Source organism: Populus trichocarpa, chromosome 14, assembly GCF_000002775.5.
Source record: "Populus trichocarpa isolate Nisqually-1 chromosome 14, P.trichocarpa_v4.1, whole genome shotgun sequence".
NCBI lineage: Eukaryota > Viridiplantae > Streptophyta > Magnoliopsida > Malpighiales > Salicaceae > Populus > Populus trichocarpa.
Genome location: NC_037298.2, coordinates 8,121,486 through 8,149,344, shown reverse-complemented (window position 1 = coordinate 8,149,344; position 27,859 = coordinate 8,121,486). Strand labels below are relative to the sequence as shown.

The window sequence follows — 27,859 nt, the reverse complement described above, 5'->3', positions numbered from 1 at the left end:
TCCTTTCAAGGCATCTATCAGAATCTTCCAAGGGCTTTGATTCTCCAAACACCAGTAGTCCCGCTGAAACCAAGGAAATTCAGGAATGCACCATTCACTTGCTGAATTTCAAAGTCTCAATTCACCAAAACACCAACTTAATTTCAAAGTCCCAAACTTTCGACAAATTTTGGCAAAATTAGGAGAAATAATTATTGAGTTTTCCAAAATTGAGCATGAGTTTTGATTAATGATTGTTAATGTCCAGAGGGAAAGAAGAGATGGAGAGAGAGAGAGAGAGAGAGAGAGAGAGAGAGAGAGATAAGAAAGGAGAGAAGGTAAGAAGGAAGAGACTAAATAATATATACAAGGATAATTTAATTATTTTATTAAATTTAAAAATTTATGTTTAACCAGGGTGTAATTGATAGTTTTTCAAATTAGAACAGGTAATTGTAACAGGAACCAAACTATTATGTGCAAAATGTATTTTTTTTCTTTTTATATAAAAAAATAATTTGATTAATATTTATAATATTGAATGCTATCTTTGTAATTTTCATAAGACTCGAAAAAATATAAATAAAAAATTAAAACAACAAAATAATATATATATATATATATATAAATTATTCAAATTAAAAAAAAACAAAAAAAATTAACATGCCTTGAAAAAAAAAGATTTTAGACACATTCAATTTCCTCCACTTTTTCCATGATTAAATATATCTCTTACCTTTATTTTGGTAAGTTAAAAAATTAATTATTTTTTTTTTCAAATTTTTATCCCGTATGAAGATGTCAGTTGATGGAAACATCAACTACTGACTAATGAATTACAAAAACACTCGATTTATAAATTTTGAAAGTTTAGACATTTAAATATAAAAAGAGAAAGGTACACGACACTAAAAAGAAAAGTGCAAGCACTCAACTAGTTTGTGTGTATTTGACAATCATGTCACGTGTCAATCTTATGGTCATGTGAGAACAAAATAGATGGAATCTGAAGGAAACATAGTATTAGTAAAAATTTAAAATTCAGATTTTTAGCAAACAATATTTAAACCACGTTCTTCTGACTTTGATGCACCGCCAGATAAAAAAGTCTATTCAGGTTTGTTCACACACAAATTCCAGTATTGAACCCAGCCACTCGTTCAGAATCGACCCAGTTAACTCGTTAAGAGGTCATCCAAGAATCCGACTAAATATCATTTTCATTTCTTTTTTTTTTCTATGAAATGCAATGCCATGGAAGCTATAGTGACCTGTACATTAAGGGAAACTCTCACCGTATCCATTTCCCCTCCCATTCTGTCAAAAAAATGATTGCAACAGCTATTTTCATAGGGCATTCTAGCATCCTAAAGTTTGTAGGATTCATTTTACAAAAATTGGACAGATGAGGAAGGAAAGCTTAAAAAACTATAAAAACAAAGGGAAAAATTATTGGACTTCCAACATCTTTGATAATTTCCTTGTAAACCATTCAGAGAGGCGCTTCATTTTGTGTGATAGCTCAGCGCTTAACTCAAAAAAATCTTGGGCATTTTTCATCATCACCTGTATGTCATGCTTCACCGCTTCTAAGCTCCGATAATAGTTGCTTTCTAACCTCGACCGGATAATTTCAGGACACAGAGGTACTGAAAATCTGCAAAACTCCCACAAAACCAAAGATCAGTTGAAGAATTTCTACATCCACACCAGCAAATGCAGCTCTAAATAGCAAATTGTATCGACAAGTGAATACAGAGCACTACATTATCTATAGATGCCTGCATAAACTGCATATCCTTTCTAAAGGGATGTAGCACTGCATTTGCACAACCCATCAATTGTAAGGTTTATTAGAATCTTTAAGTTATATCGTGGAACATAAAAGCACACACTAACTTCATAATCTGTTGTTTCCAGAGGCTGATTGAGTGGTTACCAGTAGATGGCAGGAAGCGACATTTCCACAGACTAATATCTAATTACATTTGAACCTTTTTCAACAACTCTGAATACAAGCTGGTTTCTTTGTAGTAGTACATCACGACAGGAGAAAAAAAAATTGTTCGCAAAATAAATAGAGTAATGACCCTCCTAGGCCAGAGGGGTGACAGATAACAAAACAAAGAGGAAGCTTCATAACATATACCTGTTAAAGAAATCCCACTTATGAGAAGCCTCATTCAATTTTTGAATTCCGTAAGAATCCTGCAAGATTTAGAGTAGAACCATCAAAACCATGAGAAAACACTTTCCATGTTCAAAAATTCAGATAGAACGGATTTTCAGATGAAAACTTCTCTACCTGATTTTTCTTTGCTGATAGCTCTAATTTATTGAACAAAGATAGTAGTCTATTTGTTATATCAAAATCTATATGGGGGTGCTCCCATGGAATGCCAAGATCATGCAATTCCCATGGACTGTGTTTGTGTAAAGTTGGATCAGACGTGTATATGACTTCATATCTCTCCCAAGGACTATCCGGAAAGTCAACAGATTTTGCCTGCACAGAAACAATATCCCCTTCCCACCATTCACCACCTTCCCCATTCTCATTCCTCCACCACACCTCACATCTATCCCTGGTATTCCAATCTCTATTGATGGAAGCATCATATCGTGTTTTTTCAACAATAAAATCAGGAAAATCAATCAGTTCAGGCAGGGTCAGCTTGAATGCTTTGCCAAAAGCAACAGATGAAGGATCTACAAATCCAAGTGTGATTTTACAGCAGCTATCCCCCGAACCAGGAACTATGGCATAATCAAGGTCTTCTACCTTGCAAATTTCCACTGCACTTAGGCGTCCCTTGATTAAACTCCAAGGACCTTTTTCTCGTAGACTATATAAATCAATATACTCTTGGTGGCCCTGGGAATAACAAAACCATTGATAATTCATTAAAATAGAATTTACTTCGAGAGAAGCACAGAACTCAGGATTCAAAGACACAAATGCCATAAATCAAGAAAATAGAGAGAATACCTGTCTCAAATAAACAACTTCGTCGCCCAACTGGGGGATATAACGGTATCCATCCTCATGCTTTGACAAGCTTAACCATGATAATTTTCTTATGGGTTGATTTGATTCTCTTCTAATAAATCTCGTATCATTATCAGAATACTTTCCTCTCTTGTTTTTAGCCGACCTTGGTCTAACTGCTGTTTTCGAACTTGACACCCACTCTTCAGATAGGAACTCATCACCTGCAGCATTCTTTGACATCCCAACCAATTCATGGCCCATTTTCACCCCAAGGTTATGATTTTGAGCACTTGGTTCCCGCTGGGTTGCCTTCATCTTCATGGATCTTGTTCTACGTATTGCATCACCATTTTCAGCTTCAGAGAGATCAGTTCCAGAATCACAATGGTCATTTGCTGGTGAGGAATTTTCTTTTATAACACTATCAAAACCTTTTAAATCAGATCTAGCCTTGTGTGTCTTTTCCCTTTTGTTTACACCATGCAGAGAAATTGATCTGCCCAAACTTTCTCCACCCCTCTCTGGTACTCCTGATATTTTATCCTGTCCCAGATAAGAGGGAGTTTCAGACATTACATCACCTCCATTGCTAGTTAAGTCACCACCTGTTCTCGAATATTTCAATTTAGAGGGACTGCTTGAATCCTTCGAAATTGCTTTTGTTTTTATTTTTAACCTTGTTATCTTTGGTGGAGGGTCCACTTTCAACTCCTGAGAATGGTTTGTACCAAAAACTTCACTTATATCTACTGGGTCACAACAACTGTGTTTATCAGATCTGGACCAATTTTTGTCTCCCTCATTACAAATTTCATTGCTTGAAGCTGTGGAAGCACCAGTAAGATCACCTCTAGTGTGGTATTGAGACAGTCCAAAGCCAGACACATTCGAAGAAGATGCCCCTGGATCTTCAGAGCTTATCTTGATGTTATTTTCTTCAATAGGTCCAGAAGATAGGTTAACAAAATCAATATGATTTTCACCATTGAGTCTGCTCTCTTCTGGAGACACAGGCTTCTTGGAGTCACGTAATGAGAACTTCAAGACTATTTTTTTCCTATTTCCCAAAACTGATTGAGATTCAGGGAGTTCAGGAGGCTTGGCCATATCCTCAACCAAAACAAGTTTATCTTCCTTCGTACATTTTTCTTGTGCATTCTGCAAGTATCCATCTCCTCTGTTGTTTTGGACGGTCAAATCTTGAAGCCCTGACTCACAGTTGGATGTATCGTCTTCTGAATCATCATCATCTTCATCTGTAGATGTTCCAGTAATTTTGGAAAGCATGTTTCGAGCATTGCGGGCAGCAACACGCTGAGGTCTTGATGACTTTGCTTTGGAAGACTTCCTCTTAGAGACTTTCTGAACACCTTTCAGTTTCTTACCTCCATTACTTCCAGATAATGAGCCATCACGCTCATCCATGTTTCGTTTCTTCAATCGCCTCCCAGAAGATGTCATTAGTTCAGCCTGAAAACCAACAACTTCAGTATTTTGTATTTATAGAGAAACAAGAAAAGAGAGATATAGACAAACCACTACTTACTTCAGTCTTGTGTTTTCTCCTCCTTGACCTGCGAATGCTATCCTTTTTACTGTGTTCAGCATCAGTGTCCCCTGTACTACAATTGGGATCGCTGGGAGAGCTGAAACACAAACTACCCTGCTCCTCCTCACTGGTGCATTCCTCTGCAACATTATACTCAGAATCAGTGTTGTCACTTATGACTTCATTTTCTGGTTCCCAGTAAATGGCATCCATGAACTCAGGCAGTGGGTCAAACATTCTTTCTAAATCTTCCAATGGAGGCATTTGATAATCCTGGCCTAAACCAATATCCGGACCAACAGCAAATTTGATGGATGAAGGACGCCACTCAACTCCTAGTGCACCAAGTCGACGTTGCTGAAACATGGTCTGATAAGGTTCTGGGTATGGAATCATACCTGGAGTTTCCAATAAGCGATTACATTAGGGGAGGTGCTGTCTCGGAATAACATTTCAAAAAATTAACATACATAAAGGAGCCATAAACATACTTGAGTCACACAGAGGATCTTCAATGTTCCTTCGATGCGGAGCCAGTTGTGTCTCCTGCACCAGAAATGATCTCATACTAATAAGTTATTTAGCATTGAGAAGAGTCAAAGACACTAGATAGAAAGATCTTTGACTACTAATCTCCCATTACAACTGAAAAAGTCAAAGACACCAGACACAAACAAGCTTAGCACTCCAAATTGACCACGTCAACAAAATCAATTTTCCAAAACTATTCATCTGTGCCAACATGATAAACTATCAGAAATAAATCCTCGAGAATGGGGAAAAGGTCACTACTTCAATTTTGATGACTTTAAATCTTGCAGGTTGTTAGGGTGCGCATATTAATCATTATCCGCATCCTGTAGTGTACTTTTCTAATAGACCAAAGTAAAAAATTCTTCACAAAGAAAGAATGCTGCAGGAGCTAACCTGATCGAGGACATTTCCTGCAGCATCACGGATAAGGGGTCTATAATCCCCAAGGAAAAACTGCATGAGAAAAATAACCAAAACAACCATTGTAAAGAAACAGAAGAATTATTATTTAATTAATAGGAAAGGGAACTCCGGCTCACCCAGGGAAGCAGGAGAGAGGTGAGAAGAACTGCACAATTAAGATTTCGTGTACCTGGTCATATTTGGCATCCTTTTGAGACTCACCCTGGCCTGTGTTTAGCAAGTATATTTGGCCAACATCATCAGAAAGCACAACAGATGTCCCATCCCTATCACAAAAAGAAAACATGTCAAATCACCAATGGAAAAACCACAAACCAAACACCACGTGTGAAGAATTCTCAAGATTCAGCCAATTTTTTTTAAAAAAAAAATGTGTGCATGACAAGAATATCACATCATTACTATATCTCAAATCCAAGGCAAATGCAACACCTGGAAGCTGACTGATATAAAATTACCCAACCCATAAGAACCTCATAAAGGAATGAAGCACACCGTCCAAAAGCATATCATTTAGACCAATGCTCATATGATGCAATCCCACTATAAATAATTGAAATATAAATGAAAAGATTAAAAAAATCCAACCAGTCATATTTGACATTTAATCATCACTTTCAAGAATAATTTCCAAATAACTGTGATGAGGGGTCAAGTTTAGGCATAGCCTAACAAGTCAAAACCCACTCGCTTCCTCATACTTAATTACCATAATCTGAAACATATTAGCTGAAGGACAAAAAAGAAAGGTAAAATTTGATTATTGAATATGTTATGGTTTACTTACGGAGAAAACTTCCCATCAATCAACTTGACATGACCAATTTCATATGTGCGAATAGGAATGCCCTCCCATATCTATCATATAACATGCAGAGTTACATAAAAAATAGGCACTGGTGGAACAATATCAGTGAGTCAACATGAGGAACTTGTAGAACCAGAGACTTACATCCCACACTATCATTTGACCATCATACCCAGCACTCATAGCTATCCGCGGATTGAAAGGATGAACATCTAAAACATAAGACTGCCAAAATGAATAAAAAAACAGTTAATTAATGACATTAAAAAAATAAAATATCAAATTAACAAAGATTCAATGTAAGAAAAAAAATAAAATCACAATTGAACAATCAGATGGAGCAGATAGAGTGCCCAGATGACCAAGTAAACTAAGATTATGTGAAGTATATGCAGAACAATTGAGTTCGTGCCATTCTGTGAAATTCAGCTAAAATCTATTGAACAAGGATTTGAAGCCAGTAAACAATACTACAAGATTTTGTTGTGAAGATACTAGAAGTAATTAAGATCAGATGAGATGTCAATAAGTTTCCTCCCAATGTCACAGATTTTGGAGATTGACCATATTAAAATGATTGAGAAAAAACAAGGACAAAGGAAAATAAGACATCTAGAAGGATGACTTCAGATAAGAAGGAAGGAATCAACCCATAATGATTCATTTATTCGAATAGAGGTCAAAATAAGCACATTAAATATGTCAATCCATGATGGGGACCAAAAAGTTCAGAAAACACTTACAGACTCGGTATGGCCAGTCAAAGAATGCACTAAGCTACTATCAGCAGCATTCCAAACACATATTCTGCAATCTGCATGTATGTGGAATAATTGAGGGCCACCAGAAGGTAAGGACAAGATTTAAAGAGAGCATTAAAAAATATTCACATCCAAAATTCATAAAAAAAATTGATTGTCTGTAGATCAACATCCATAAGCACAGATTAGCCATTTCTCTACATCAACTGGACTGGGCAGACTTGCAACAAGACAAGTAGAAGTTAAGAACTTAGGAGTTTTGAAGCCTTAGACCTCATTTTAAGATGGCTAAGCCAAGACATCGACATAGAGTAAACACATGCTCTGATTGATCTTATTTTTGAATTTTCAGACACTACAAGGACCTAATCTAAAGATCCATGTTGAAATAAACATTAAAAACCATGTCCACAAAAAAAGTAAAGGTGGGAAGAATCTTTGCATCCAAACGAAAGCATAAAAGACAGAGAAGCAAGAAGTTATTTAACACAATCAGGATTCTATAACATATGGTATGTATGGAATAAAGTCACTAACTTTTCATTGCATACAAAAGAAGAGCATAGCAAAATACAAAGAAACAATACACAAAAAGGGGCGCCTTAACAAATGCTAGAGGCCAATCCATACTGCAACAGTAAAATTTACCCATAACAGCTGCTAAGACAAAGCGCTTATCAAGACTCCACACAATCATATTAACACCACGAGGAGTTGGAAGAATTCTTTGGCGTGGTCCTCCCCGAAGAGGTTGTGGAGGTAGTGGAGGAGGTGGAACTTTCAGATGATAAGACATTGTCCAACGTACAGATTTTCCCTGGGGCAATAAAAAGAAAAGACAAGTAAAAAATCTTTCCATGAAATTCATTAACTTCAAGCTTAGCAATTCAAACATTGGAGAGCAGAAGGTACAAATAATTCTCCTAAGGTTCATAGAAATGGAAACATTTATAATATGCCTCCTCCAAACTACACACTGAAAACCATAGTGGGAAACTATTTCAAAGGAACTCACATGCGATCTCCGTGATATAGGTCTCCATATGATTGCACTGCCATCACGGGAGCAGGTGACTATTTTGTCATGACAGAACCTAAGAATCATGAAATTTAAGCAATAAGTACCCCATAAATTTGCCAAGTATGTACAGGGTAAATTGTTCATTCTATTCTACTTAAAATCAAACTAACTATAGAAATGGACTATTGACATTAAATAACTGAGAATGGAAAGGAATATATTGACAGACCAGGAGGTTTTAAATTTCGGAACACTATCCTCCTTCAAAGTGTCAGACATTGAAGATCTTGGAGCCACAGCACAGCCACTGCAGATGAAAGCAGATGGTTAAGGGTCAGACACCCCAAAATAAAATAATTTGCTAACAAGGAACAACTAACCTGAATTGAACATAATTGACATCGTTCTCATGGCCGGATAATACATCCATCTCATGTATAGGTTGTTCTGACTCATCTGTGTTAGATTTACATGCATTCCAAACCTGGAAATATTTTGTTATTTGAAACACATCAAACAAAACATATAGTAACACCAACAAAGATAGTGATGAAAAATGAACCTAAGAAGTTATTTCAAGAGAAAAGGCATTCAAACACACCCTAGCATACGTATCAGAGCTTCCAGTGACAAAAGCAGTTCCATTGGCATTGTAAGCACAACACAATATCTGATTGCTCTGTGGACCATTACTCGAGGAAGGTCCATTGCTAAAAGTACCACTGCTCTTACCTGCAAAAAAACTCCCATTTACCAGGCCTGTAATCAACAATACAGTACTAATGTAAAAGGCAACCATCTAACCAGTAAGAGCATCTGAAGGCTTTGGAACATAAATTCGTGGACTACAATGGGAATATCTAGCATCCCAAACTCGACAAGTTCCATCATCTGATGACCTACAAATAGGCATATTAGCTGATTAACTAACAATGCCAAGTCAGATAAATACACATGCCTCCAGCCAGAAGGCAATAGAAAAAAACATCCCCATATCAGAACATCGCATTGAAGAACTCCAGAAAAATCACAGAGTGACCCTAGCCAATACAAATGAAATTTTTACATGAAACTCAAAACGATCACAGAGGATCAACTGAGTATATGAACATTTTTTAATTACTATCAATATCTCTAGAAAAAGGACTCACGATAAAAGGTGATACACAGAGCCAAGCCTGGGACTAAATGCAATGGCAGTAACAGCTCCAGTGTGCCCCTGCAAGACTGAAATGGGCATCCCATCTGGCAAGCGCCACTGCATTATACCAAAAAGAACTATTTATTTATCAGAGTGAATGAAACTTGGAACGCTAAAAGATGAGGTAGAGAACTCCTACCACTCGAATGACAAAATCATTGGAAGCAGATGCCACTAAAGCATTGTTGGAACTTACAGCCAAGTCAGTAATGTCACCCTTTAGTACATACAACCAAAAGAGTAAATTAAAATAAATAGGACAAAGATATTTTTAAAAGCATTTCAAGCCCTCACAATCACCATATATTACGTATGCAATCTGAACTCACTTCGTGTCCTCTGCAGCTGGCCAGGCAAAATGCAGTCTCCATTGACCAAATCTTGACAAGACGATCATCCGAACCAGTAATAACATACCTTCCTGAGCGATCAAATATTGCTAGAGAGATACAGGCAATAGTTATACTTGTTAATAGACAAAAAGGCAATGAAACCCATACAAGCAAGGAAATGGAAACTGTTGAACGAAAAAAGTTCAGTAAATTTCACCATAATTCAGTTATCACGGTAATTGCAGGTTAAGAAACAATATATAACCATTTACAGAATTTTTGGTTGGTAAAACAAAGGTAACGCATGCAATAATATGTTCAAAGAAAAATTGTGAACCTTTTTAAATGAGACCGGTGAACAAAATTTTCAATCTAAGAGACCAATCAAAATGATGGCTCCCATTTGCTCTCCAAGAAAACAACTAGGGAGACTACAAATGCCATGGGTAATTACTGCTACCATATCCTAAATATCATCCTGTAAAAAACACTTAATAAGCAGGCATCATCTGCTAAAAATAGAAAGGAGAATTCCCATTTAAGGCAAGATGTCAGTGTTCAAATTCAAAGCAACGAATCCTTACCACAATAGACAGCAGTACGGTGTCCCCTTAACTTCTTTGTATTTTGCATCTTTTGCACCATGGTCAATGGCTTAGCAATGGCATAAGAAGCATAGCGAATGGATGGAGCACGATGGTGCTTTGCAAAACCACCTCCGAGTTCCCTTAAACTCAGCCCATGCACCTGATCAATCTGCATGTGGGGCCAACGCAGGTTTGCTGGCAGGGGCATAGCTTGCTTATGCATACTCTTCTCACCTGGATAATAGGACGCAACATCAAGGAAAAGCAAAGAAAATAGGATAAATCTTAATAAATAGTCACAAGGCAGAGATATTGAAAATCTAAGTCCTAACTCATAATTTATAGCAAATAACCAAACTTAGAAAGCACGTGATGAAAGGGCCTTGATAAGAGGAACCGTGCAGAAAAGAGGGAATGTTCCAATAACTAAGAAAATAAAATAATTTCAGATAGCAAAAATATAAAGGCCAAACCTACAATAAGAAGAAATTGCTTTTGTTGAGAAATCTAGCCCCAAAACTAATAGTAAAGTACCGTTAAGGAAGAGAGAATAGTGAAAAGCGGAGTTAGTTATTTATATCCAAAGCATATTCTGCTTAAGTATCTATCACCTAAGAATGCATGTTCAACCAAAAAAGCTATGAAATTTGATGAATGTGAAGAGAATTTGTTCTTTTGATTAGCAAATGAAAGACATTTCTGCCTAGGAATTGCAAGGTAGATTCATGGGCCTCATGAAGGCCATGCCACAATCAAGGGCATGGCAAGTAATTAAAAATCAATTTCCCAGGACCTGACAATAAAAATTTGTTATATCTGAACCAAATGAGAGACTTGTATCTTGGAATAAAGTGGCTGCTCTCATGTCCTGAGTCTACATCTTAGTTACAACCTTTAAGACCTATACTGTTACACAAAAGCATGGCTAATTCGAAAGACCAGACTAGTATAATAATTTACTGGAAGGTGTTGAGATGAAGGATGAAAAGTGGGAAAGGCTAATAGAAAGAAAGACAACTGAAATGCAGCCAAAATTTCAGGCATGAAGCAATATTTTCAGTGGGACACATGTTGAATTCAATTGAGAAACAATCACATTGGAGGAAGAGTATTTTTACTGGCATTTATCTTAAGAAAGAGTAAAGCACTGGACGGAGCACATACAATCAAGAAGCGAAAAAGAACCAGATCCCAGTATTGTAGGAACATGAGCTGCATTTAGAGTATTTCTTCCAGCCTCGCCAAACATAGAATCTGTGTTCAGCAGCAATTGTTTCAGAAGCTTTACCAAATGATCCTTCTCAACATGAGGATACCTGATAGTTATGTAAATGACAGCAGTTACTCCATTATCACATTTGAGGTAAAAAAAAAGTAGAAAAGATCCCAATAAAGTGTAAGAAAATTACAACTTGTCAGTGACGAACTCCAACAGAAAATTACAATGGTTAAGAGTTATCAGATGTACTTTATAAAGGAATTTCAAATTAATTGTTAAATTTCCAAATTATGCAAGAAGTTAAGAACATTGGATGGCATTACTTTAAAGAAAAGATTATGGAAAGAGGTCTCTATTGGCCAGTTTATCTTCCAAAACCAAAAACAATTCCTGATAGTTTAGAACCAAATTTTATTCTGCAACAATGTTGCCATCATTCAACTTCAGGAAACAAGTAGTGAAACACAGAGGTACACCAGGAAAAATTGTATGGAAATACAAGTGGCTAGCATGGCATATAAATCAATGGCATCAGAGGAAAACGAATAGAAATGAGAATGGAGGAAAGCCATTACCATAAAGTTTCTCCCACCAGGTTATAAATTATATGACCAAAGATGGAAAATAAAGAGTAAAATGAACCTTATTGTACCTTTCCACCAATTTATCATAACTTAAAGGAAGAGAGACACCATCATTGTTATCATTCCCATTATGTGCACCACTTCTTGAAAACCAAGCATGATATCTTCTTGGTAGAAGCTCATGTCCTAAAACTTCATCCTGAAATTGTCTAAAAGTCCTATGGAATGGCCCGGAAGATAGAAAATGCATAATCAAAAAGTAAATTTCTCTATGGTCTACATCTATTTTTTTCTCATTAACACGAACTCTCCCTTGTTGTTCAAAATGAGCCTTCTCCATCACCGTATTTGAAAAATCCAACAGTGGCTTGCCAATGGAAGAAGCACCACCAGAAGATGAGCGATTCCAGATATCCATATTTTAGGTAAAACCTGAGAAACAAGGAAGCACTTGTTCATTTATCTTTCATAAACATAGACATAACAATTGAAAACATACCAACAGAGTCTACAGAAAGATACAGCTGATAAATAAAAGATTAGATTTAACAGGAAAGTCCTAAAAAAAATAATCATGCTTTATGACAACTGAGGCTTGTAACACCTAGTTCCCCTGCTTCTAGCCCCAAGGCAGTCCAGGAGGGAGTGAGCTCCTGGGAACTGTACAGTAACCATCTCCATTGTATCCTTTGATTGTGCAAGCAACCATGGATAATTGCATGCTATTGTAAATCTAATCTTGAAATAGAGTCTGTAACACATCCAAGATACGAAGGTGTATCTTAATTGTATAATTCTTCACACCATACGAGAGATCTAGCATTAAACATCACTCAACAATAACTTGGGCTCAGGGTAATGAGAGGGCAAGGATTACCTCCCATTGAGTAAGACAATAATGTCAAAGAACCATCTCAACCCAAAAACTTAAACAAAGGCCCACACTACCTTATGCTTAATTTTATTAATTAGAATGAGGTGATAAGATTTGAACTCGTGATCACTTAGTCAACAAGACTTTAATATCATGTAAAAGAATCATCTCAACCTAAAAACTTAAGTTGTTAGGTGAGGCTCTAAGATATAATTTATATTATTCTCTAACAAACAATTGATGGAAAACAACATGTATGGCACAATGTGCATCAATGAATGAAAAGGTCATCATATAAAGACCGGAATCCAACAGACAAACAGACTTCAAGTCCATCAGAAAGAACCCAAAGGCCTAACAAAGAGCATGCCATATTGCTTTCCATAAAATGTTGAACCCCAACCTCTCATTAGTACCTCTAACGAAATTGTGATGTATATGTATATCCCAAACGCTATTGTTACAAATGTCTTCCGACTATTAAATGTCTGACATTATAATTCAAAATGGGCTTTGACATGTGGCACGCCTCTAAAATTGCAGTTGCAAGAGGTAGTTGTGGATCTAAGTGTCAAGACGCTAAAAAGGGTAAGACCCCTTTAACCAACATGTTCTAACATCCAACACATAAATCTGATTGTAAAAGATTCATGGCTCCAAATTTATTCGATGCCTCCTTACTACGCGCTACATCATATGATGTATCATGATGATGCAGTGGCTCGCAACCCAATCAATATCGATTACAAGAACACAACCCTGTCTGATGAATACAGACCCGTTGAAAAGGCTGACTTAGATATTTGAGAGTTGGGAAATAGAGATAGAGACAAGGGAAGGAAGCTGGGAAAGTTTTTGTTGCCGTGAGAGGACTGGTCAAAGCACAAGTCAATAGTAGCCATCTTTTCAATATTCTTCATTTAACAGAGCATTTTGGTCATCTATTCCCATGAAATACTAGGATTACACATAATGGCATAATTTTATGTTTTTTTTCTCATTGTTCCTGATTTTTTCATCTTCTTCTGGTTTCGTATTCAAAAGATAATCTTAGATTTACCGAAGCAATAATCAGTTGTAGAAACCCAAATTGTATAAATAGTTAAGTTTCTGAGACTACTGTTAATTCACATAATGTAAAACAAGCATTTTAAGATATACTCAAGCATGAGGTTTCACGGTAAGCAAAAGGGGGGCCAGAAGAGACATTGCCACTGCAAACAAATCCCTATAAAATTATAATAACAACACAATTGACACTACAAGCAGTATAATCCATTAACACTATAATTTAAGCATATGAAATGAATCATTTACATAAATGATGATGTACGTCATTTCTCCTCCCTATCTGCATGTCAGTTACCCTATCGGTTCACTTCCACCTACCAAAGGTCATTAGACGAGCTACAACTCAAGAATGTCAAAATTACCAAAAAAAAAAAACAAAGCTGAAATGGCAATAATTTCCAGTACCATAGCAGCTAGAGAAATGCCACGTTAATTACGTCAACACCTGATGAAGTTGGATATCGAGTAGTTTGTTTGCTCACTAACAAAAACCCGACTAAACTCTACAGCAAAAATTAAAAACACATTCAAAATAAAACCAGATTACCTTCAATTACCAAAGATTACAAGGAATATGTTGTCACTTTCTCCCAGCAGTGCATCAACAAACACCCATGACTAGTTTTGAAGGAATTTCATGACTTAAGAGACCAAAGCAATCAGCGGTGTCTTTTAAGGAGATGAATGGGATTAAAAGCTAAAATCATCAACTAATTACGAAAAAAACATTAAAATTAAAGGACCGGGGATCTAATCTAATCTAATCGAAGAGAAATGTACAGAGCAGCAGAGTATTAGACCAAAGGGAAAAAAATTCTGAACAGAGTAGTTACTAGAGAAAAAAATTAAAAGGAGATCTTTGTTTGCTTACCTTATACAGACAAAGAGTCAGTTAAAGATAGTAATTAGCATGGTGGATTGGAATATATTTCACTGCTGCTAAAATTTACGAGAAACACTGGAGACTTGCAGATATTAAAAAGTTTGCTTGTTGTTTTCGTGTTTTACTCTGTAGAGAGAAATTGAAATGGGGGGATTTAAAAAGGGACGTTTCGTTTCTTTTCTTTTCTTTTCTTCTTTTTTTTTATTTTTTTTATTTTTTTGAGAGAGAGAGAGAGAGGTGAATTAACGGAAATTTTTTGGAGATTAATTAATGAGTAAAATGATATACTTACTTGAAATAAATAATGCGATAATTCTTACTATTATATGGCCGCTCCGGAACTAGATGTGCGGGACGCCGTCCTGGTGAAATGACTACCATGCCCATGGTCAATGATGCTTTCATTGGCAAGTCGCTAATGGGTCCAGGTTATTATTGTCTTCTTGACACTGTGGCGGCTGTTATTATTTTATAAAATGTTTTTTTGTTTATAAATATATTAAAATAACATTTTATTATTATTTAAAAATTATTTTTGATATTAAAATATAAAAAACTAATTTAAAGTTTAAAAATTTATTTTTAAAAAAATATGCACAAAATTTTAATTTTTTTTTTGTCTTTTGTGTGTGTTATAGCTGCGTTCTTCATGTAAAAAAGTTGCTGGCAAGGATGGTAAAATGATGAGAGATTAGGATCACAGGGAGGGAATAGCGTGCATGTTTTTTTTTTCTCTCGCTGCGAAAAAGCACGCAAATTTAAAAATTCAACTCTTCCCGTATCAGGAACAAGGCCGTGTTTAAAATTTCCATTTAAATATACCTTCCATCCAGATTTAATTTTATTTTATCTTTTTAGTTATACCTTAGGCCCCTCAAATATATGTGTTAGAAAAAGAAAAACTAGTTCCGTGTCAGCTAAAAAAGAATTGACTGGATGCATGCGATATTATTTAATTTAATAATAAATTGGCTGCGTGTTTTTTTTTTTTTTTATAACAAGGAACATGCTCGAATTAGCTTATAATTCTTATACATCAATTTAGACTGTCATGTCTCGGTAACTCCACAGCACTTTAAAAAAACAAAAAAAAAACTCCACAGCAAGCCCCTGTTGTTTTGAGAAAAATTCAATTGGCAGATGACATGTTGTACAGTATTTCTTGAAAAATAAATCTGAACGACATGTCGCTGGTATTTTCAAGGTTTAAAATCAAAGGTGTTAATTTCATTCTATTTTGTTTGGAATAGGCGAAAGATTTCATACCAATTCAAAAAATATAACAAAACAAAACAATTTTCATCTCATTTCAAATCCCGGTCCATTCCGGATTTTTCGGTTTCATTCCACATGTTCCGTTCTGATCTTGAAAAGCTATTAAATCAAATTGCACCTAGTTCAATTTCATTAATTAAATCACCCAAGTATAAAAAGCTTTTTTTCATTACTATTTTCAATAACAATGATATTAATAATAATATTGAAAATTATTATTACTATTTTCATTAACAATTATATTAATTTTTTAAAATTAGATTTATCACTGATATATACGATTTATATTCATGTTGTTTTTTTCATGTTTGTACTTTGTAAGAATTTGAGCAAAATAATTGATAATTTAGATCTTATTAACCTTGATAACATTAACCTAGCTTTATATTTAAAATATTTATGTTAAAACATTTTTTTTTCATGATATTTTGTTTAAGTTGAATTATTTTAAGTTAAAGATCTATTTAATCTTGACTATTTATAAATATTTAAAGTTATATTTGATTGACATTGTGTTTGTATTGCATAATTTATTATTAATTTATCTTGAACTTAAATTATATTTGTTATATATATAAATAGCATAACCCCGAAACAATACATCAAAACACTCCAAAACTTCATTCAAATTCAATAAAAAAAACACTTATCAAAACAAAATTCACAGAATTAACAATCTTAGATTTAATAGCCGGAAAAACAAAGTCCGTGCTTTTTTTACTGGTATTAAATCTCTTTAAAAAAATCCAAGAATAGGAATTTAATTCAATTAAAAATGAAGCAAGAAATGATAAACTTCTCAAAGTAAATTGGAAGTTAATAAATCCAGACGACTATTTTCACGAAGAAAAACCATCATAGTAATTTGTAGCAAACCACACGAGATAACAAAGGAACGGCGGTGTCAGCACACATTTGGTTTTATCATGTTCACTTCTAAAAAGGTTGTTTTGCATTTTTTATATATAAAAAATATTAAATTAATATTTTTTAAGAATTTTTATAATAAAAAAACTGATTTTTTAAAATAAATAATACTTTTAAAAAATATCATACGCCCGTAATAACAATATGCAAATGTATTATCCGTGAAGAGAAATGACTGATATCGATGCAACAATCACAGGAACCTTGACTGTTCAGCCTACAACTCTAACCCCAAAGAGCTAAGCTTGGAAGAATTGGTTCTCTTATATGCATTTATCCAGAAAAAGATCACGGTTCATCAAAACGAAGAAATCAATAATCTTTTTAAATCTCCAATCCATTCACTTCCTAAGCAAATCTAAGAAAAAATGAGCACAGCACACTGAGACGCATGTAAAACAATTTGCAATCCTACAGTCAAGTTAGAAGCAGAATTGTTCAGATACACTATCCATCTTAAACCTTTCAAACTCTGATAGCTGAAAACCAGAGTCTACAACACTAAAAACAGCCTTCACAATCCAGCTAAATTTGGAAGTTGGCTCAATGACAAGCTCAGCAAGATATGACTACAACACAATAATTAAGAGCAACCCACGTCAGGCATCGATAAATCGAATATCAAAGGTGTGGGGATGTATCTGCCAGACATTCAAGGATGCATATTCCTCTAAACATTCTTTCAACTGCGCTTCACTGTATCCCTGTTCACAAGCAAGCAATCAGATTTATTTGGACTTTTAGAAACAAAATGTAAATTTTGCTAGGTTAGTAGAAGAATCAACTTGGCTCAGGTTGGAAGTCAACCCAACATAGCCAATAAAAAGAATATCCTAAATCCTAGAGCCAAATTGGGGCTCAAACATGTTCTTGATCTGTGATAACTACTTTTGCAAAATTTGATCTTGTTATGCATTTGTAGTCTTTCCCAGAAAATTTCAAATACTGGAGGATTTACACAGACTATATGATCCAATTATTCAAAATGGGGTTGCACTTGGTGGTCACGATCCCTTGATAGAACTATACATTGTTGACAAATAAGAAAACAACGCTCAGGAATTGAGACATGAATAAACCCAATATTTCTAAGTCAAACACTGGAGAGCACATCATGTTATAGACTGTAGTTTCAGAAAAAGCTAATCTCTGGGTAAAATGAAGCTGGAAAGCATCTTTTAGATGGAATTGCATTCTAGAGTTTAAGTTTGAAAACTTCAAGTGCCCTTTAATTTTCTAAATCAAATGCAAAGCAGGTTACATGAATTAGCACAAAGAGTTCCATCAAAGAAGCTAAAGGATTCCAAAAGGAACTGCCTGCTGATGATGTTAGGAAGGTTCCTACCAGGCAGGATTAGCAGCAGCAAGAACAGCAGTTTTTAATTTCAATCAATACTGGGATGACATGTCGTTTTGCGTGTCCCTTTTTTCCTAGAAGCACTAGATATTAACAATTAAATTCAATCAATAAAATCAACAAACCTTTCTAGAAATCCAGTTGAGTGCATGGGCATAGCTCACATCCATTTTATTGGCTCTTGCAGCTTCATCCCGCAAGATTGAATAGATGTCAGAGATGGCATCCAGACCAGATCTCTGACGATCATCAGAATATAAAGAGAATTTTGACATCTGCATTAACCTCAGTGCCTCATCCACATCACTCTGAGCCACACTTTCAGAAAATCTAAGTCTTGCCAAGGCCTGTAACCAAATGAAATCAACTTCAACTGGTTGATACAACTCAAAAATCAAGATAAATTTGACATGTCAACTGATTTATCCTATGGATGGGATCAGGTGTCTTTGGTCTAGCTATCAGCAGCTTAAAATCAGCTTTCTACAATACAGCTGAGCAATTTTCAACCTGGACTTCGTAACCTGAAGTACAAGCCAAATTGGACCTGCAAAATGCTGCCCTCGTTAAGGTGGAATCCTGGTTATAATTTGTCAAGGAAGTAGCCCCGCCCTTTGCCCAACCTAGACCAGATAGTGTCCCATACCCCATTTCGATGCACTAGAACAGCCATCTCTTATGATTAGAGAACAAATGAAAATCAGGACTTACAGCTGATATGCGGAGTATGCTAAGCAGAGTTCGGACAGTCGTGTAGGAATGAGGAGTATTCGATTTAGCTTCTTCTTGCCGCATGCCCGAGTATGCAGTAGCAATGTATTCCTCCAGTTCCTTAGGCACATAAGGGGACAATCTTCTTGCAGTAGAAATATATGCCCTATGAAACATTGAAAGACAAAGCAATCAATTTTAAGGCATTTAAATGCTGGTCACCTAGAAACCAGAGTCAATTTTACTATAGTCAGTATTTTTATTCTAAATACCTTCAACATTTGGAATGAAGCAAAAATCAATTTTTTAAACTTAAAGATCTTTTTCAAATGCCAAGGCCTCCCTTAATCATCATGAAAAAAAAACAGAAATTAAAGGAATTTAAAGAAACCAATAAAACAAATGTAAATATATAAAGAGCGGTAATCAAAGGAGCATGTCTACACCAGACAAAGAACTTATATGTTTGAGCAACTTCAATATTGGGAGTGTGAGTTACAGAGCAATTTAAGGATCCATGGTGAGAAAATATAAGCTACTCAATCACCTGGAAAATTGTGAAGTGAGTCATCCATAAAACTTGGTACTGTCAATTAAAATTAATTATGTAGAGATGTATACCGGAGAATAGATGGTTCAAGTGGAGTGAAACCAAGAGCAGGAGATTCTTTATTCTGGTGCACGTAAACAACGTGCCTAGCCATTTCAAGGTCGCTGTCCATATCTGCTCGATCAAGGATCAACCACAGAAGATCAAATCGTGATAGGAGAGCAGGAGGTAGATTGATATTTTCAGCTGGAGTTCTCCGTAGATCATATCTTCCCCTTCAACACAAATAACAGGACCACCAAACAAATTTAGACTAGTTTTTTGTGCATTGTAGCCAGGGCATTTGTACTGTTTAAAGCAAGAAATTTATATTGGCTTATTTGTGCACAATAGCTAAGAGGTCTTGTTTTGTTCTGTTTAAAGAAGGGAAAAAAAAGGAAAAACTGCCATGTACTTAGAGCAACATATTTAGGTAAAAGTAATGGAAATAATATGGAATACAGCAAGTGAAACAACTTTGAGGATGTTAGGAAGGTTCGTACCAGGCAGGATTAGCAGCAGCAAGAACAGCAGTTCTCGCATTGAGTGATGTTGTAATCCCAGCCTTGGCAATGCTGACAGTTTGCTGCTCCATAACTTCATGAATTGCTGTACGATCTGATTCATCCATCTTGTCAAACTCGTCAATAGCACATATACCCATATCAGCCAGAACCTGAAAAAGATAAATGTTTTTATTTGAACCAAAGACATCTTCACAACAATTAGATTTAAGAACCGAAGATTATGCTAACATAATTAGATCAATATCAGATGAAACCATTAAAATTAGCTAGCTAAAAGTTAGTAGGTCAAAAGACTAAAAAGTGAACTATAACATAATTAGATCAATATCAGATGAAACCATTAAAATTAGCTAGCTAAAAGTTAGTAGATCAAAAGACTAAAAGATGAACTACAACCAGGCCAATGTAAGCTCAGTGGTTTGTAATTTATGCATGCATGGCATTAAGTAGTAATGATCTTTCCAAAGCCATCTCTTCACATGTAGATAACTAGTCAGTGTCCTTTTTGAAAAAGTTAAATTTTACACAAGTACAAAACTCACCAATGCTCCTCCTTCCAGGACCATCTCGTTTGTAACTGGATCTTTCTGAACAGCAGCAGTTAGACCAACTCCACTGCTCCCTTTGCCAGTTGTGTACACTCCCCTGGGCGCTACATTTATTATATGCTTCAGAAGCTGACTTTTGGCAACACCAGGATCACCCATCAAGCATAAATGTAAATCTCCTCTAATCTGCAATTCATTGAGCTCCTATAACTCTTAGGCTATCACAGAAAGCAAACAGTATAGAAAACACTGAATAGTCTTCTTGTATTACAAAAATGTTCTACTCATCACTTATACATAGAGGATAGAAATGATATATAACAAGCAAAGTAGTCTATGTAATGTTATAAGTATCATAATGATTGGCAGAATACATCTGCTAACAAATATGATGTGATCTCAAAGAAATGCATGCATTTACCTTCATCCCATCCTTTAACTTTCGATGAGGAGCACCCACGAGAAGAAGAAGTAAAGCCTTTTTAATATCTTCATGTCCATAGATTTCAGGTGCCAATGATTGTGCCAACTTATTGTAGATATCTCCATCCTCAGCCAGACTTGCAATCTGCTTTTCCTCGTCTCCTCTAAGTTCATACCTGCAGTACAGAACAATTGGATCACAAATTGAACTCTCCTTTGATCTCACTCACAGGCGAAACAATAAAAAGCCTTGCCAGTGTGGCTTCATCCAAGATGGACATATCTCCTCAAATACTATCAATAAGGTGAAAACTCACTCCACGAAACCCTTTAGATTCTAAACACCATTTATCTGCACAAGGTTTACCATAATTGCATATTTGAATTGTTAGCACATGGATTTATTTGGACAAACTGAACTTATTTTTATCTAGACCACAAAGATGAGTAAGAAAAAAACAAGAGAAAGAAACTTATCAGTTATCATATACTGGATTATGAAGTGATTATTTGATCTTTTTATCCAATTCAAATTGTCAAGTTCCTAATAAATAAATGCAGATAGAATGACAAGTTTGAAGAATTATACGTTAATATAGGAAAAATCCCAAAGAAACTGAACCTTCCCTCACTGGCAAAGAAAGCAAATTTAAAAGAGAACAATAGAAAAAACACGATGCTTTCCCTCCACTTTATCATAGAGAAAAAGTTAAAGACTCCTTTTGCATCTTCTATTTTCCCCCATTTCTTTTCTTACAAGTTTTGTTCTTCTTATGGATAAACCTTCTATTAGGCAGAAAGGTGACAAAGAAATCTAAACCATCTACCACTAGAAAAGTAAACTCCATGGAATAAAGGTGTCAACTCACCAAATAAGCTACTGTTCAAGGTTCAGTAAGTTATGGGGAAACTAGAGAGAAGTTAGCTTCATGTTGATAAAACTCAGTAAGCAAGAGTACTTCACTTGATTCAAATAATTACAATTGTTTTGTGATAAAGAACAGAAAAATGGCCTACTCTTCATATTTTTTCTTGAAATGAGTAACAGACATGGCCTCCAAAAATGTGTCGGCAACTAAGCCAGCACGCATTGCTCTGAAACCAGTGTAAGGAATTGGAAGGAAGATCCCTGATAATTCAACGACATCACCTGGTGCTACCTGGAAATTTTAAAACCAGGTAAGTAAAAGCTAAATGTGCCAGTAGCATGTAAGACATTCAAACTATGATAAAGCAAATGATGAACCTGTTTGCATGTTGCAATTAAAAGGACCAAACAAACATCACTTACTTTAAGGACGCATACAAGAAACAATTTCACATTAAGTTACTCGCTACAAATTCTCTCTATTTTATAGGCAATTCACAATAAGAGCAGCTAAAAGGGTAAACAAGATTTCTCCAGAAAGTGTGATCACAACACCAAAAAAACTTTGCTACCATCAACTAGAGATGGGGACTTAAAATATGAAACTGATGACCGGGAGTATAAAGCTACTGAAGGTGCTTTTTCTCTTGTACTAAAAGATATTGACACCGTTCCCTCAATGAAATTCTTGAAATTACCAACCTTTCTTGTGAGTTCTCCTCTGAAATGAACAGTCATCGATCGTGGAATGTGGCCTTTTGGAACATGTTCTGCTAGCTCTTGCATTTTGGCCTGAAGACAATCATCTTCATGTTACAACCAAGCAGAAAGGTTGGGTTTGCCATTAATACATTGTTTATGACTGAAAATTAAAATAGTTACCTCCTGAAACTTCAGAAACTTTGATGCTCTGAGTTGAAGAATGAGGTTCCCCTTTGTGTTGTTTGTTTTGCAGCGCTTAGTTGGGCACTCAAACAAGGGCATGAAGACTCGAGCGGTTACTTCCTGTTCAATGCACAAGAGGACAGATGAATGGAACAGAAGAAAAGAAGGCAGCAAAAGAATTTCAAGAACATAATATTATCAAATGAAATAAATAATAAAACAAATCAGCAAACACTACCATCAACAAATTTCTTGTCAATCAAATTAAAGAAGATGTTCATTTCCAACAAGCTAAGAAGGTAATGGTGAAAAAAGAACACTTTAAGAGCTAAGAAAGTGTCATTTACACAACATAAGACATAGTTGATGAATCAGACAAGACAGCTTTGCTTGTTAATTACCTGGTAAATTTCAAAACCACATTCTTCACATGTATACACAGCTACCTGCATCAGTGGTTTAACATCTGAACAACGTGTCACAATACCAGATATCTTCACAAGCTGGCCAATGTTTGAAGCCTTGACCTCTCTAATGGTAGATGGCCGCCCTTTTGAAGGTGCTCTAATATAAACTTCACTGGAAGAAGAAAATATACACATAAAGAGACAGAATAAGTTAAGTGACAGCACAATACACCTAGAACTAGAAAACATGAGATGCATAAGCAAACCCTTCACTAAACACGAGTAACCATTCATTCTATTATAGACGCCAATAATTGATGTGAGAATGGTTTTTATCAAGACTAGACTATCCTGCAAAATTTGTTCAGAATCTCATTACATGCTAAAAATAATAATAATAATAATAAATGATTCTGGGCTAACAAACAGAAGCGGTCCAACACTTATCAATGTAGGAAACAAAGATATGCTGCTCAAATCAGAGACAAATCCAGAAATTAGCTGCGAATTCGAACCCAAACAAAAAAAAATCAAAGACAACACTAGAACAAAGAACAAATTCAACAACTATAAAGAAAATGTCAGGGTAATGCTTACAAGTAACGCTTGATCTCTGAAGGCATCTTCTGATTCGCATCAGAACCTTCAACGTTCTCAGTTGCATCCTCAGACCTCTGTGTCATTAAAATATCATGGTCATCATCCGGAAATGCTTCAGTCGGCTTTGGCAACACTTCGTCGATAGCATCAGCAAAAATCCCAACATATCGACGTGTGTTCTCAGTAACACGTCTAAGGAATTCCTCATCCAAGTCCTTATACTGTGAAAAAAGAAATAGAAAAGAAAATTAGCGTTTTTAAAATCTCAACCAAATAGAGGTAATTATAATAAGAATTTACATTAATGAGGTCTTCGAGATCGATCTGGACAGCGCGGAACTTATGATTTGCAACATCTTGCTGAAACAACAGAGGGATCAGGGTTAATTCGATGATATTTTATATATAATTAGAAAAATGGAGGGAGAGGGAGAGGGAATAGGGAAAAACTCACAAGGATGTTCATGTATTTAGATTCGCCATTTGCGTCGGCGAAATTTGAAAGGAAATCCTTGGCGAGATCTGAAAGGACCGAAATGAACATTACATAAACAATAAAAGAAGAAGAGGAAGAGGAAGAGGAAGAAGAATGGACAGAGGGAGATTTTGTTACTTCTCTCTTCTTCGAAGCGAACGGGTTTCATGGTTCTACGGCAGAGAAGGCACGGAAATTAGACAGACGGACAGAGAGGGCAGCGGCAGTGGTAGAGATTTGAGTAGATGGGAGGGAAAGAGGGGTTTGGCGGCAAATAATGATAGGTAAGGGAGGCTTTTGGCGGGAAAATGTGGTGTAATATAATTATGGTACAGGTGGGATCATGTGCGGACCCGCTTAATGGGGCAAAAAATATAGTAAGAGGTAAAATGTGGCTGCTGGGATTCGAGCCCAGGTCTCTACGGCCACAACGTAGAATTCTTACCACTAAACTACAGCCACTTTGATGTCGAGGTTTTGTAAATATTATGTTAACTCTATTACAGTAGAGTAGAGGGTCCCCTTCCATCGAGATTTGATTAGATGCGCTAGAACTAAGGCCACGTCAATTGGTCCAGGCTATGTCATTGGCTTAAATTTAATGCTGTTGGATCCACCTTATACAGCAAACAACGCTGTGATATACGATATGACATTGTAACATCATCCTATTACATCCTCGATTTCACTTATTGGATTGAAATCTTTTTTTTTTTTTTATGTCTATCTTGGAAATCTTATTTTAGCTCTTAATATATTTTTATTTACCATTCTTTTATCATTTTAATGTAGAGATTGATCGAAAAAGTATTATCATGTTGTATTTTTTTAACATTCTATTTTAATTTTAATAATGTTGGCCTTGAAAAATAAATTAGATGATAAAAATACGTGAATAAAGCATAATTACTAGTGAATGTTCATGATGGCTTGATATATGAGCATGTCTAACTTGCTAAAAAAGGAAGACTTAGGAGTGTTTATGAAAAAATATTCTAGTATTTAAGCCAACAAATAATACATGAGTGACAAAAAGGTTTAAATAGAGTATTCTAGTATTGGAATTATTTCATGTTTGATATCGAGTTAGCTTTTATTTTTATTTTTTTTTGTCTGAAAAAAATATTAAATTAATTGTTTTTAAATATTTTTCGATGATTTTAATATATTGATATTAAAAAAATAAAAAATATATAATTTCTATATATTTTCAGTTAAGAAACACTTTTAAAAAATATATCATACACCACATTAATAAACGAACATTAGTATTGACAAATTACCTATGTTTTGGAGAATTTTGAGAGAGAAAAAAAAAGGTTTCTTGCAAGTTTTAATAGATAAAAACTCAATCTATGTATTAAGCTCTCCGTGAACAATAATAGCACCACCTCCCTGGTATCTACTTCAAATTGAGCATCATGCAATGTTGAAGCTTTTCAGATAAAATGAGATATGAGTGTTAAATTTTACTGTGATTGTGTTTGTGTTATGGATTTTATTAGCTTCGTAATGACTTATTGACAAAAAAAAATAAAAGAAATGAAAAGGTCAATGAAAGAAAAAGTTGAGCCTCTTATAGGAATTATGGATTTCAGCATGGCCTTCGTAGTAAGAGTCATGTGTAGTTTTGATTAACTATCCTATTAATGATCCTTTACCTCCTGCTATAATCCTCTCTTCATATCTTTCAATTCCTTCTTCATGGGTATAGTTTAGATACTTATTAACATCAATCATCTTACCGGTTATAATATCCTGTAATGCAACATCATATTTGTAGGAACAATATATTTCTTCATACCAAGCTCGCACCATTTTAGTTATTGCATCCAAACTGCCAATTTCCTTGCCTTCATTATCATGCTTGTTATCCACATAATTATTCCTTCTAGATAATGCATTCGTAACCAAGTTTTCTCTGCTATTTCTATACAGAACCTAATAATTCAAACTAAAAAACTTAATTAGCCCTTTCTTTTGAATTGTTGGGTGGATCTTTTGATCCAACAAGTATTTAAGACTCTCATGGTCAATTTGAGTTATAGATTGTTCTTGTTTTAAATAGTGTCTTCATTTGTATACTGCCATTAAAATTGCCAGATATTTCTTCTTATAGAAGAACAGTCCCAAGTGTCTCATTTCCAAAGCTTTGTTGAGAAATGTTAGGGGTCTTCCTTCATGACCAAGTGTTGCACCTAAACCAATAGCACATGCATACGACTTTAACACAAACTTTTTATTAAAATCAGGTAAAGCCAACATTGGAGCCTTACAAAGGGCCTTCTTCAGAAGGTTAAAAGCTTCATATGCTTCCTCGTTCCCCTAAAATTATTATTCTTCAATAGATTTATCAGTGGTTTCCTTATAACACCAAATCTTCTAATAAACTTTTCATAATAGCCAGCTAACCCCAAGAGTCCCCTCAGTTCCTTAAAGGGTTCAAAAACTAACTAATTCCTCATTGTCTCAGTTTTATTAGGGTCACATGCTAAATCTTTTGCTGATATTACATGCTCTAAATATTCCACTTGTTGCTCACCAAATATACATTTGGAATTATTTACAAACAATTGATTAGCTTTTAGAGTCTCTAAGACATGTTTTAAATGGTCTACATGTGCCTCCAAATAAGAATGGTAAACTAAGATATTATTAAAGCACATTAAAACAAACATTCTTAAGAAAGGATCTGAAATATCATTCATTAATGCTTGAAAAGTAGCAAGTGTATTCGTGAGTCCAAATGATATTATCTTCAATTCATAGTGTTCATGGTGAGTTCAAAATATTGTTTCTTCAACACCCTCTTCACTCATGCAAACTTGATGGTAACCAGAGCTTGAGTCCAGTTTGGGAAAAAACTTAAAATCTTGCTGCTTATTCATGAAATCATCTATAAGGGAATTAGAAACTTGTTCTCTATTCTCATTTCATTCAGTTGCCTATAATCCACACGTAAATGCCATGTATTATCCTTTTTTATTAACCAATAATACATGTGAAGCAAAAGAACTCACACTGTTGAATTATGTCACTTCCCAACATCTTCTTGACCAGTTTCTCAATTTATCCTTTTTTAACAAAAGAATTTTTATAAGGCTTACAATTGACAGGTTAAACCCCTAGTTTGAAGGGAATTTTATGGTCAAACTTCCTAGGCCTTTAGGTTTCTTGAACACATGCATAATCTTCCAAAAGTTTTTCAATTTCTAGACTGACTATAACAATCTTTAGTTCTTCCATTACTTCTAGAATAATTGTTCTACAAACCCCATCATTGATTTTTTGAAACTTTTCCGGACTTTTTTTGCTATAATACACTAAAGTCCGACTCTATTTACAATTTCTTTTAACTTTATCATTCATCCTTTTTTCTTAAAAGATATTTTTATCTTAATTAAATCAAATAGGATTGGGGAGTAAATTCTTAACCAATCTACCCCCAA

General features: G+C 35.1%; 2 protein-coding genes and 1 non-coding gene across 6 annotated transcripts; all 3 read right to left on the bottom strand.

Moving 5' to 3' along the window:
• Positions 1-1,181: 1,181 nt before the first annotated feature.
• Positions 1,182-15,013, bottom strand: LOC7491256 (uncharacterized). 4 transcript variants are annotated; one of them, XM_024584845.2, is made up of 25 exons: positions 14,807-15,013; positions 14,483-14,645; positions 12,059-12,422; positions 11,352-11,503; positions 10,185-10,421; positions 9,598-9,707; positions 9,408-9,485; positions 9,219-9,325; positions 8,872-8,966; positions 8,669-8,799; positions 8,448-8,551; positions 8,297-8,374; positions 8,062-8,140; positions 7,695-7,863; positions 7,029-7,099; positions 6,430-6,510; positions 6,265-6,335; positions 5,647-5,743; positions 5,448-5,507; positions 5,012-5,066; positions 4,518-4,918; positions 2,969-4,441; positions 2,285-2,854; positions 2,129-2,187; positions 1,182-1,636 (listed from the first exon to the last, which is right to left on the bottom strand). In XM_024584845.2, the coding sequence occupies exons 3-25, from the start codon at positions 12,406-12,408 to the stop codon at positions 1,429-1,431; spliced, it is 4,836 nt and encodes a 1,611-aa protein (XP_024440613.2). In that variant the 5' UTR covers positions 12,409-12,422; positions 14,483-14,645; positions 14,807-15,013; the 3' UTR covers positions 1,182-1,428. The 4 variants fall into 4 exon arrangements, with proteins under 4 accessions (XP_024440613.2, XP_024440615.2, XP_006375438.3 ...); XM_024584847.2 differs by having other exon boundaries at positions 14,483-14,604; XM_006375376.3 differs by lacking the exon at positions 14,483-14,645.
• Positions 15,014-17,314: 2,301 nt separating this feature from the next.
• On the bottom strand, positions 17,315-24,706 carry LOC7491255 (DNA replication licensing factor MCM7). The gene is made up of 15 exons (XM_002320264.4): positions 24,549-24,706; positions 24,390-24,457; positions 24,236-24,295; positions 23,933-24,156; positions 23,330-23,507; positions 22,926-23,048; positions 22,746-22,835; positions 22,193-22,335; positions 21,174-21,351; positions 20,747-20,938; positions 20,181-20,353; positions 19,710-19,913; positions 19,089-19,254; positions 18,503-18,724; positions 17,315-17,724 (listed from the first exon to the last, which is right to left on the bottom strand). The coding sequence occupies exons 1-15, from the start codon at positions 24,577-24,579 to the stop codon at positions 17,620-17,622; spliced, it is 2,157 nt and encodes a 718-aa protein (XP_002320300.2). The 5' UTR covers positions 24,580-24,706; the 3' UTR covers positions 17,315-17,619.
• A 94-nt stretch (positions 24,707-24,800) lies between these two features.
• Positions 24,801-24,872, bottom strand: TRNAH-GUG (transfer RNA histidin (anticodon GUG)). Its single transcript has one exon. It is a non-coding gene; the product is annotated as a tRNA-His (tRNA).
• Positions 24,873-27,859: the final 2,987 nt, after the last annotated feature.